This window comes from Ixodes scapularis, unplaced genomic scaffold (assembly GCF_016920785.2).
Source record: "Ixodes scapularis isolate PalLabHiFi unplaced genomic scaffold, ASM1692078v2 PGA_scaffold2__306_contigs__length_199485367, whole genome shotgun sequence".
Taxonomy (NCBI): Eukaryota; Metazoa; Arthropoda; class Arachnida; order Ixodida; family Ixodidae; genus Ixodes; species Ixodes scapularis.
In genome coordinates, this window is record NW_024609857.1 from 198,454,951 (window position 1) to 198,467,511 (window position 12,561).

At 47.2% G+C, this 12,561-nt stretch overlaps 1 protein-coding gene across 1 annotated transcript in view; it reads right to left on the minus strand.

Moving 5' to 3' along the window:
* The window catches only part of LOC8039133 (serine-protein kinase ATM), a 397,758-nt gene that overhangs the window by 271,909 nt on the left and 113,288 nt on the right, over positions 1 to 12,561 (minus strand). The window contains exons 16-17 of the mRNA XM_040208992.3: positions 8,855 to 9,094; positions 2,302 to 2,518 (exon numbers count right to left, since the gene is read on the minus strand). Coding sequence (XP_040064926.2) covers positions 2,302 to 2,518; positions 8,855 to 9,094 — 457 coding nt within the window. The remainder of the gene's footprint in view (positions 1 to 2,301; positions 2,519 to 8,854; positions 9,095 to 12,561) is intronic.

Sequence of the window (12,561 nt, forward strand, 5' to 3'; positions counted from 1 at the left end):
ACCTGAAGGACGACATCTACGACGACCTCGAGGACGACTTTGAGAGGATGACGCTTAGGACGATATCAGAGACGTCTAGGACGACCTCAAGGACAACATCAACGACAACCTCAAGGACGACTTGTAGGACAACCTCGAAGACGACGTCTAGGACGACCTTAAGGACGACCTCGAGGACAATGTCTAGGACGACCTCAAGAATGACTTCTAGGATGACCTCAAGGATGACGTCTAGGGCGACCTCAAGGATGACGCCTCGAGAAATTCAGCCTTTTTACTCTGGTGAAATCCAGAGTGGAAAGGCTGGAAAGGTTGCCGCCATCTAAGAACAACTGCAGCAACCAGACAACCGGCAAGTTATCTGGTTCCTGCCGTTGCTCACAGATGGTGGTAGCTATCCAAAGTTTTGCGTCGACATTTATTTGGTGACGGACATGAAACTGGGGAAGCTAGCCCTTCACAGCTCCGCTGTAAAACAGTTTCCACCCATGGCAGCTGTGGGCTGTGCACCCTGCATATTTATGGCCTCTCGCTTTACACGCTTCTTTCTACGCTAAGGCATAGAGACGAGCCCAGACGCGTAAAAATGTGTGCCTGCACGTCGTGTATCGAATTAAAACATAAATGCGGTGTTATTCTAGAGCAGAAAATTAAACAAATAAAACGGCGATTATTTTTATAACTTCTGCGCATAACATTGACAAGCCGCGTGCATATAAAAAAAAAATTTAAAATTTTTCTTACAGCTTAGATACATTCGAATCCCGCTACAAGGAAGTCAACAGCACAAGCAAAATTTTTTGTCGTGGGAAATTCCTTGAAATGGGCATGAAAGTGGCAAACAACAGTAATGTATAAGTAGTGGAGGCAGATGATGAGGCTTTAACAACAAAAATCCCCGCACATTAAAGAAGCACCTTCCAACCAGAGCTCGGCATTCTGACGTCCTCTCTCATCTCCTCTCCCTCAGCTTCTGCCCGCATTGCACCGCAACTTTGTCGTCATGGGCGCCGACAAAGGTTCTAATGCCTTGGAAAGCGGCCTTCACTTCGGACGCGAGAGCTGGAGTTTATAGAGTGCTGGGCAGCATGGTCCTCATAACTGAAAGAAGTGCAATCGCAAAAGCTTTTAATTTGTTCACCTTTCGTTTTTTTTTCACAAACCATCGCATCTTTATGAGCATCAATGCCGACAAAGGCGTGCCACTTGCTGCTAACATGTGTCCTACTATTCGAGAGAAAGAAAATTTCCATGCTTATATAGCAGCACCATCCAGTTGCATTTGTCAGCGTTTGCCGATGAGAACGACCTGTTTCTGTTTCAAGCCGTGCTTCAAACTGCTGCCGACTGACAACCACGCACTACACGGGCTGTCAATGCACCACTGATGGCATCTTGCACAAATCTGACTCGGTTTAGCTCGGCTCGACTCGAGCCCAAACATGATGTACACCAGCGTTTGCAGGAAGTTCGGAGGCCCTGAAGCAGTGTGCTTTCGAGCTCCCCTGCATCGTCATCAACGTCCAACAATGCTTACGTTTCGTTTCTAGCCCCCAAGCAGCAGTTTGTGTGGCACCTGCGCTTTCTTTGGCCGTTTAGCAACATCGCGAGACGCAAGATCACGTTGAAAACATTTTTATACTTATTTAATTCGTACGAGTTAATTAATTTAGGATTAGTGTCTGGTTGAGAAAAATTTGTCGAAGCAAGGCGGCATTCGCAAAGTTGTTTGTTGAGGAGAGAATTTTTGTGCATAATCTTATATGGACAACAAACGGGGAATCGAAAATACTTTGTCGCAAAGATTTCATTAAAGCGGCAATCGCTCTAGTAGGATTCAACCGTATAACAAATTCCGGATATAGCAAACATATTTTAGACTGCCGTCTCGTCATAGCCGGGCTCGGCTGTATGTCATCAGATCCGAACAGTTTCCGCAAACCAGAAACGTGTAAAGCATTGCAATTTATAAACTACCGATCAGAAGGTGTAGAAAACTGGTAAAAATTTAATTAGCCTAGCTCTAGTCGTTATAAAGCTAGACCCCAGATGCAACCAAGCCCCGCCCTTCGTGCACCGCACAAAGCGGAAATGAACCAAGCTTCCGGATTCCTCACACAGAGGAATCCGGAAGCTTGCTTCATTTCCTGGGTGGCGGGTTGGTAGGCGCACCCGCGTACGGGTTTTAACCTTTCTGCACAGTTGTGCACGCCACCCAGGATCAGATTTTTGTATGCAAATAAATATTATTATTATTATTATTAGAACCCTCGATGCGGACACCGCCGTGGGAGTGCTCACCGTCCTCGCTGGAGGAACCAGCGCCGAGCTCGGCGGCGGCGAAGTCGGCGTCTCCGCCCTGCTGGCTGCTGCTGAGACCGCCCGGGGTCCTGGCCGCCGAGCAGGAGGGCCGGTCGTCCTCCCAGCCGTCCTCGCTGCCGTCGGAGAGCAGGTCGTCCGAAGGCAGGGCGATGCCACTCAGACGCCCGGTGGCAACCACCGCCTCCCCAATCGTGTCCTAAAACAGACGGCAGTAGTGCAGTGTTGCGCATTGCTTCGTGGATATTTTGTTGCACAGATGAACTTGGTAAGCATTTTGTGCCTCGACAGCAAAAGCGTTGTCGTGCACGCCGTCTCTCGAAGTCCCGCCAAAGCTGGTGCCCCGGCTGGAGAGGAACGCAAAATCGCCACCTCTAACAGTCCCTAGGTTTCATGCAATTGTCAGAAGCTTCAATTGTCATACCGAAAATGAACATCTCTATATTTTGACCTCTTCAATTATCCATTTCTGAATGGGATTCCTTTCCCGATAGCATTGTCATAAGTCAGGAATAATCCGGCCTCGGAGGCACACCCGCAACTTTCCTAAAAACGTGGAAACCTTCCTATTTTTTTTTTTGTCTTTTCCATTTTTACTTTTTTAAATTTGATTTTCCATTCCCTTTATGTGAAGGACTATGTATAATACTGAATCAAGTAAAATACTGTTGTGCATCGCTTCCTCTGAAGCACATGCTCTTTCTTTCCGGCAAACTCTTCCATCACATGTGCGAGCGCTTTACACCCCGTACATGACAAAGCTGTAGTGCTAGATTTTCTATGTCATGTGCCAGAGGCCAGCATGGCAAAGAGACACGTGTTGTTCTTCCATTTCAAGAAATATGTTACAGGAAGCTGCTAGAAACCAATCATTACATTGTTTTTGAAAATCTTCAAAACCCTTCTTTTTGTATTTGTACACTACAGCAGCCTCCTTATAATTCAATCCTCAGAATAACGAGCTTTTTAAGAAAACCAACAAGTTTTAAGAGCACGCGGAGTCTCCTTTATTTTTTTATTTGCAAAATACAGATGGCGCGCAAGATGTGGCTCAGTCGTCGACGCATTGCACCATCGAGAAGTCATCAACCCAACTACCGTAATATCCCGAGTCATTGCCCATTCCCAAGCCATCGCCCACCCCACTTTTTAGAGAAATATTGATTTCCAAAAAAAAATTGCGGTGGCTTAGCTCGGCTATGCCAGGATATACGTAGCGTGAGCATATGCGCACAAAATGTGAGGCGCTATCAAGCGGCTCCGGTGCAGCGTCAGACTTGGCTACTGCGCAACGGAGGCGCAGAGCTGGGCACGCGGCAGCGCCAGTGCGTCTGCCGCGGCTATGACGTCACTCCTCTGGAATGCGCAGACCGGCGAGGCGCGCGCGGCGGCGGCGGCTCCAGCGTGCCAGCTGTGCGCCGTGCGACGTCGCTGCTCCTCGCGCATGCACAGCACGGCTCTTTGGGAGCCACGCAAAACTGCTCAACCCCGGCCAGTGTAGCTCACGCTACAAAAACGCCGAGGGATCACCCAGCCCTGCAAATACCCCAACGCGGACTCTGCGATCCACGAACATTCATACCACCCGAATGACGCAGCCACGGACCTTACAGTTGCAGGTCCGTGACAAAGTAAAACGAAGGAGGGAAAAGCACTTCACTTTGTTTACGTACTTCCTCCCCAATTTCTGTGACCGCGAAGTCGGAGTACAGGCGCACAAAAGGAAACCAATGGAGATAACAACATGAAACTTTGTTTTGCTTACAAAAAAAGTTTGGAGAAAAAAAATTTGGAAAGATAACACAAGCAGTAACACATTCAGGGATTGCGACATCAGCGAACAGCCCATATTTTGGAATGTAACCGCGGAGTGTAAGGTGAAAGATGTAAGGTCAAAGTCCGTCTCTATTGAAATACAGTCCCCACGAACTCGCTCCTGCTCCCAGAACATCAGAACCACGGTTGGTAAGGTTGTGCAATGTTTTTGACACAAAGCCAACAAGTAAATAAAGATTTGCTTGAATGCCGCATAGAGACATTTGTAAAGCGTCCCATTTTGAGCTTTGGTTCATGATGCCATCCACGCCACGCAGCAACACCGCCTCAACCTACGTTGATAGCACGCCGCGCACATGTATACTCGAAGAAAGTTGCACAAGAGCCTGCTCCTTGTGATTGACAAGGTACCCAACTTGGCCCAACGCCAAAGTATTTGCCATCGTGAAACTTTCCCGCTTCCCCAGCATACACCCTTCATCGCTTATTCCGCCAACTCGCTCACTTGTTGCACCTGGTTAATTTTTTTATCTTCTTGTTGGTTCTTTTTTTTTCTTTACTAACCAAGAGAACATAGTGTTGTTAGAAACGTGCTTTCATGAAACAAACGTGCGTGCCGTATGCCAATCGGCGGCGTTCATCCCACGGACGGAAGCAACGGACTTTGCGATAGTGAAGCATTCTTTTAAGAGCATTTCTTGCATAAAACAATGAAACTGTTTTGAGTTTAATGTATATCTCGTGCAGTCACACTAGATATGTACAGAAATATGGCAGTTTTTTAGCTTCTTCTAAACTTTTTGTGCTTACTCACCGAGACATGGCCCAGCCCAATTATTTTATGAATTTCACGAGACAGGGGGTGGGCGATATTACAGTAGACATCTTTAAAGTGCACAATAGAGTTAAAGCTCTCCGAAGCAATAGGTAGGCAGCAGCGTTCACTTTACTTGTCACTAAACGCTTTGTGCCAAATTTACTGCTGAAGCGAATTTTCCACATCACGGACGCATTCGGCGCACAGACTGAAACGGAGTATGCACGCGCCAAGGAACATAGAGAACAAAGTTGAACTGCCTAACTACGTTACGACCTCTTCGTCCTCTTCATGGGCAGCGAGCGGGCGCCCTCTCAGGAAAAGCAGAAACCTAAAAAATAAAGAAAACAAGCACCAATTTTTTTTGGTTGAGTGAGAGCCGTGGTCAAAACTGCAAATGAAGTGTGAAGTAGACGTCCCACATATTTGGACTATTTGACAAATAAAGAGACTATCAAGCTCGTAGGAGCTGCAGATGCAAAAAAAGGCCCAATTGGGTGTTTGAGCTCATATTGTCTGTGGGAGTAGATTCTAACAAATACAAATAACTGATCCTAAATGCATGCCTCTTATTTAAAAAGTGGTAGAGACTTCCAGATACTACATGGAATGCTGTATTTAAGTGAATGCAATGTTTTAATTTTATGCCTCGTGTCACGACGTCATGTGACCTAATGTCATGTCATGATGTGAAGTCATGACGTCCCATGGTGTAATGTAATACCGCGACGTTTCAATGTCAAGTCATGTTGCCACATGGCATTAAGGAAACACTGCGAGGGAAAAAGTTTTTTCCTAAATAACATTTTTGGGAAGCTTTTTTTTCTTAATAAAAATGTTCCGCAAAAATAAAATATTTGCGCAATATTTACGTTGTTAGACGCAATTTAGGTGCAGAAGGCGGAGGTTGCAGCCTGCTAAGCCCCGCCCTGTTCTTACAAGGTGTTTACTAGTGCCACTAGATAAGCTACGCTTCAGAGTAACGACACTTGGCCATATTGTGTCGTAAAATCATGGTTGCCAGTTATCTGAAGCTTTATCTGAAATCACAGGAAACGCCTTTCCGCCCTCCACAAATCTTTAAATAGTTCGTGACAGAGCAAAGCAATATTGCGTGACCTTTCCACAACCGAATCTAAAGCTGAAGAAGTCGCACTTTTGAATCATGACGATCGGCAGTTGCGCCTGCTCTGCATACGAGCCAAAATGGCGGCGCCCACAACAATGCCGGGGAACGGAGTGCCGATACTCTAAGCGCAGCTCATTTAGTGGCTCTAGTGTTTACAATCGATGTGAGCACGGATGCTAGACAAGGCTAGACCCTAAGGAGCTTCGCCCTTAAAAGACCTCCACTTTTTCTTTTTTTTTTTTTTTCAGCTGCACGTTACACGTTTGGTTATTTGCTTTCGCGGCGTTGGTAGGAACTAAGAACGAAACAGAGGAAAGGAATGACGTAGTCCCAACTCACATTGCCCGGTAAGTAAGAGTCGCACGCTGCAATCTGCTACGTGCTAGCAGTGTGTGACTTTTTTTGCTTTCGCCTTTCTTTTCCCAGTGACTTTGGCAGGCTATTTGTTTGCTCGTTTGGCACAGCAGTTCAAAAGTACATCCCAGTACTTGTTGGCGTACATGTCCAGGCAATCCTTGCACACCGTGCTTTTGTTATGAGTGTTGATCAGCAGCCTCAAGTGCGCTTTCAGCTGAACTCTTGTTTGATGAAATATTTGTCTGTTGAGGCGTCAGTGGTGATTTTGCAGCCAGACTTGGATAGCTGTTTCAATTTAATTCGAAGAAACTTAATTACTCACGTTTGTTCGGTCTTCGGGAAGCGGAAGAAGGATTTCCCACCACATCAGAAAAACTTGCTTTCGCAGTGAAGATGGCAGGAACACGGCATGCCTGCCATCTCCAAGTATGCGCTGGTGTATGCCCGAAGGCGGCCGGTTGATCGACAAAGGGTGACCCATAGCAGACGTTCCGGCGTAGACAAATAAAATCCAAATACAAATGTATAACGAGCTTATACTTCTTAATATATTTATTAAGCATCAAAAAGTGCATATGAAGATTTCGGATCAGACGACAGTGAAAAAAAAAATAAATACAAAGAAACAATAACTACAAAGTTGCAGACAGCTCTCCAAATGTCCGAGCATAGCGTAGCGGACGAACCGGCGGTAGTAAGCGACGAAGCGAAGGAAAGAAAGTAAAAACTAAGCCAAACAAGCAAAATATGCGATGGTTTGAATGTCAAGTAAACAAGAAAAAAGCAAACAAAAAACAAACGCAGGAGGAAGAAAGACTGCAGCGGCGTAGCGTCGCCTCAAACATAAAAAGGAAGGAGACCGAAAAATGAAAGGGGCACAACTGTCCAAGTGCTTTTTTCTTTTTTTTCTTTTCTTTTTTTTGTAGCTTTGTTTTTATTAGTTTCAGTAATAGCATCAGATTTGCATGCGCACAATCGACTTCTTCCAGAGCCTACTGACATCGCAGTAGCGTACGTGGTTCGAAATCGCCTTTTGCTTCTCCATCCGGAGACAATCGGGATTAGCCAGCTCGCCTATTCGACGAAAGGTTTTAAGCAATGCCAATCATGAGAAATTGGAATTTCAACAACAAAACGAATTGATCGATAAAAACAGTAAAGTTGAAACGTAGCAATATTCTAAAAAAAACTTTACATTGCCCTTCTTCAAGAAACAGGGCAAGGGTACATTTGTGTTTTGCATGGCCTACGTAAGTTCGGACAGAGTGTTTTCTTCAGGAGAGCCCGAAAGTTGCACCCTACGAGCTGTAACATCTTTCCCACACAAAGAAAATGTCCTTGACTCATGAGGTGGAACCTATTTTTTACCATTCAAAGCAGCGAATACCCGTGACAATTTTTTTTCATTGGTCGCCTCGCGTGGAGATAGGCAAAACCAATGCATTGTGGAGAATTCGTCTGCTAGTGGAGACTCCGAGCTCGCCAGGGGCGCTGCGATCACTTTTCGCCCGCAATTCGCGGGAGTTGCCAGTATTGGCTTGCATGGTATTTTGTGGAACTATGGCGGTTGGCACAATACTGCAACTTTCCAAATCTGAAAGAAGATGCTGTGCAATCGCCTTTGTATGTGGGCTGATGGACGACAACCTTAAAAATCATCTGTTCGCTAGATGGCGACACCATACCACTCGATACATAATAGTGACAGACGACTCTCATTAATTCGAACCGCAGAATCATCCGAGTTTGGATTATTGTGAGTTCACTATACTATTCAATGATGTTGACCGGTTTCCTGACATGACCTGCCATGGCATATGCACATATGCATGGAGGAATGGTACAACAAAGAGAGGAAAATGACCGACGTTTCGAGGGGATCCGAGCGTATGTTGCGGCTCCACCCTCCTGGCGCCCCAGGACAACTCACGTAAGCTACTGGCTTCTTTGGGAGTGTTTTCCTCAGAGTACGCCGTCGCTTCTCAAATTAGGTTTCTAGGGACACGGGGATTCCTCGAAGCACCCACATCAGTTCCCCCAAGTTCCCCAATTTCCTGCCCTCCTTGCAGCTAAGTAAAGTTCTTACAGTTTAAGCACTCTTTCTGGCTGATCAGAGCCATTTCTTCCACTCTGCAATGCCCTTGATGTCCGAAAAAGATTAATAAAAAAATTAACCATCGGGTTGTTTAGGAGCACTGCAAAAGTAGATAAATAAATAATGCACCCTCGTTTGTGTGTTTTCCACTAGTCCGTCTTTTTCTTAGCTGTTTTGTATATTACTAAACACTCCCTCGAATGTGCCTCATTGTTGCCAAGATCTGTGGGCTTCTCCGTTGCTGCTTCATTTTATCTGTGCTGGCACAGGCAGGGATCCCTCGGCTTTCAGTCAGACTCGAGACCAATGGAGGACCTCTGCAATACCCTACTGCAAGAATGTCAAGGCGGAGACCACCGACCTGTCTGGGAAGCTCCTGCAGAAGAAGGGCCCCCAGCGACCGGGGCAGGGTCCCCGAGAGCCAGTGCCAGAGGGGCCGGCCCTCCTCCTTCGGGGGCAGGCCCTCCAAGTACGACAGGAGTCCGTACAGCAACTCTGCCCACAGGTGCTGCTGCTGCTGCTGCCTACAGGGGGCGCCAGCAGAGGCCGGGAGGCTGTCCCGGCCCTCGGCGAGCCTGGACACGCACTCCTGCAGGCAGCCCTGGAGGGACAAAAAATGGACAAGTGGAAGCTTGGGAACAACCGTCATGAGTTCAGCAAAGTTTTTAATTAGGCATGGTGCAGTAGTGAGAGGTGGGAGGAAGTGTTTGATATTCAATTAGAAAAGTGAAAGCCGTTTACAACTCCCTGTAACACCGAATTAGAGCGCAGCTCTTGAGGAGGAGGAGGGAAGGGTACTGGGGGGGTGAAGTGACCTGGGGGGGGTCACGTGACCTTGGGGGGTCACGTGACGATGCCGATCATGTCATCAGTGACGTCACTGATGACGTCATCCGTGATGATGACGATGACGATGCGGATGCCGGTGACGTCATCAGTGACGTCACTGATGACGTCATCAGTGATGATGATGATGACGATGCGGATGCCGGTGAGGTCATCAGTGACGTCACTGATGACGTCATAAGTGACGATGACGATGCGGGCTCCGATGACGTCATCAGCGATGATGACGATGACGATGCGGATGTCGGTTAAGTCATCAGTGACGTAATCCGTGATGATGACGATGACGATGCGGATGCCGGTGACGTCATCAGTGACGTAACTGATGACGTCATCAGTGATGATGACGATGACGATGCGGATGCCGGTGAGGTCATCAGTGACGTCACTGATCACGTCATCAGTCATGATGACGATGACGATGCGGATGCCGCTGACGTCATCAGTGACGATGACGTCATCGAGGAGGTCACGTGACCTTGGCGGGGGGGTCACGTGACCCTGGGGGGTGGTCACGTGACCCTGGGGGAGGGGTCACGTGACCTTGAGGTGACCTTGGGGGCCACGTGACCTTGGGGGTCGCGTGACCTTGGGATGACCTTGGTTACGCCGACGCCGCTCAAGCCGGGAACGGGCCCCTAAGAGCTGCGCTCTAAAAAATGTGAGCAGCCAGGAGGTACACCCCATGGTGGGGTAATCAGACAGCAATAACAAAACTGACGCAAGAAAAAATGAATGCCAAAATCGCAAAGCGGATCGTCGTTGAAAACCGATAGCATCTTACAACGTCGTGTAACGTGTTGTTGCGACACAGGCTGGGGATCTCAGCGCTACTGAGGCTTGCCTCGCACATCGTGAGGCAAGCCTCACTAGCACACAATCTAGGCCACAAACCGGTCTACCAACTTCTCAAGGAATACTTTGAATGCAGCCTCGCCAAGCGATGCTATCCCAATGCTCGTGCCCGTCGGGAACCACAGGCGGTCACACACGCCACACATCATAATGAACGAGTCATTGAGAAAATGCTCCTCAAGGTAGTTCTCAGCCAACAAGTATGTTTGTATTTGCTCGTAGTTGCGCCGTTCCATTCCCAATGCTTGTATCGCCTGCACTGTGTCTTGCTCGCATTGCAGCCAAAATTGCTTTCCTCGTCCGCTTTGTGCCAGACGTCTTCACCTGCTTGGCGTTCCGCTTGCATTGTAGCCAAAGATGCTTCTTTTCCTCCGTTTAGAAAAAAAAGTCTACCTATTTGCATTGTACCCCACGTTGCTTCTCTTCATCCGTTTAGAAAGGCTTTACGTGCTTGCCGTCCTGCTCAAGTTGTAGTCGATGCACCATATTTATTAGAATATCAATAAATTTTTTTGGAAATGTAATATAATAAAGGTTGATCTATTATCGTGACCAGAGAATTTCAACCTACATTTGTGACCAAATTTAGCGACCTTATTGACTGCATGGAACTATTGAGTCACTGAGCCGGGGTCGCCGTAGCACCACGCCACTTCTGGTTTCGGAAAGCTTTTGGTGCACGAAAACAAAAGAAACAGCAGCCGGCGGCCTGCCGTGGCCGCCACTCGTACACGTTCCTCGGGCATCAGGTTTCGCGCCTGGCGGCAGCTGGTACCACTCACGCTTGCCCCTTGCAACGGCAGGGGGGGAGGGAGGGGGACGTGCCATGCACCCTGTCCCCTCCCCTCTACCCCTCCCTTCCTCGCGGACGCACAGCAAAACAGAATACGGAATAATGCGGATTCTTGGGCGAGTTGGTACTGAAACTTGGAGAACATAATAGCGCTTCACGACAGGGACGAAGGGTAGGAACGAGACAACACAATGCGCTACGAAGGGTAGGAACGAGACAACACAATGCGCTACGAAGGGTAGGAACGAGACAACACAATGCGTAGCGCATTGTGTTGTCTCGTTCCTACCCTTCGTCCCTGTCGTGAAGCGCTATTATGTTCTCCAAGTTTCAGAATACGGAGGTTACTTTCATTTGTTGTTGCACACGGCGGCTCACACGGCGTTGCTCACATCTTTGCGTTTGGTCTTCAGTCACTTCGCCCGTCTCCACCTTATTTCATTTCTTGTTGTTGCCATTTTGCAACGGTGTCAGTAAGGTATTGTTGCGAATTGGTGAGGATGTCGATGAACCTGACGAAGCTGTTGATGAACCTGCGACAACGATGACATGTCCGAAAGTTCTGATGATGATTCACTTTTTGGCTTAGCGCAGTCATTTAGCTGAGAGTGCCGTAAATAAAGATTTGTTTCTTTCTTTTGCCAAAAACTTCCTCCGTTCTTTAAAGAAAAAAAAAAAAGGTAGACCTATATAGTTGAGCTCTTTTATATCCCACCCGGGTATTTCGAATTATTGTTTATATCGAACAGTCCAAACATCCCCTCGAAAATCACACGTAATTGTATAGGAGCGGTGTTTTTCTATATCAAACTCCCACGGCGGGGACACTCGATATAGCGAAGGAAGCACGGCAAAGCACAGCAAACGAGCACGGGGATACGCAGCGAAAGAGCAGATGTAAAAAAGAAAAGAGCAATGGTAAAACAAAAAGAACAAAAAAGTGGAGGATGGCAAAAGCAAGGGGAAGGGCACGCGTGCGTGCGTATGAAGGGAAAAGAGTGCCTGCTGCTGGAACGGCAGCATGCGCTCTTTTCCCAAACACCGCTGTAGGTGCGCAACTCCGTAGCCCCAAAATAAAATAGACAAAAAAAAGAATTCTTCGTCAAGAGGAGTGTGTCAAGAGGAGTGTGTCGACAGCAATGGTGGAGCAATCGCACTTTCAACGCCTTATCTTCCTTTACCTCTTTCTTTTGCCGTTTCTGCTTTGCACGCTTTTTCTTTTGTTGCTGCCTGAATTTAGTGAGGTTTCTTTTTTGTTGCTTGCTTAACTTTATTCTATGGATCAAGCTTCTTTTATGCAACTCGTTTTTTTCTTTTTTTCTAATGTTATTTTTGTGTTCTGTTGCGGGCGCTGTGTAAACGATCGCAAACACCGTGGGTAGCAAAAACGCAGCGATGTTTGTAATCTTCACCAACTCAGCTCTACTGTTTTCAGAGGCTCTATTTGGTAAGGTCCCGTTTGTCGCGATATTAGCAGAAACGTGCGGAAATTTCAAATGGAGCCTAAGTAAACACATTTTTGTATATCAAGTTTTCGATATATCGAACTATATTACGATCCCCTTTGAATTCGA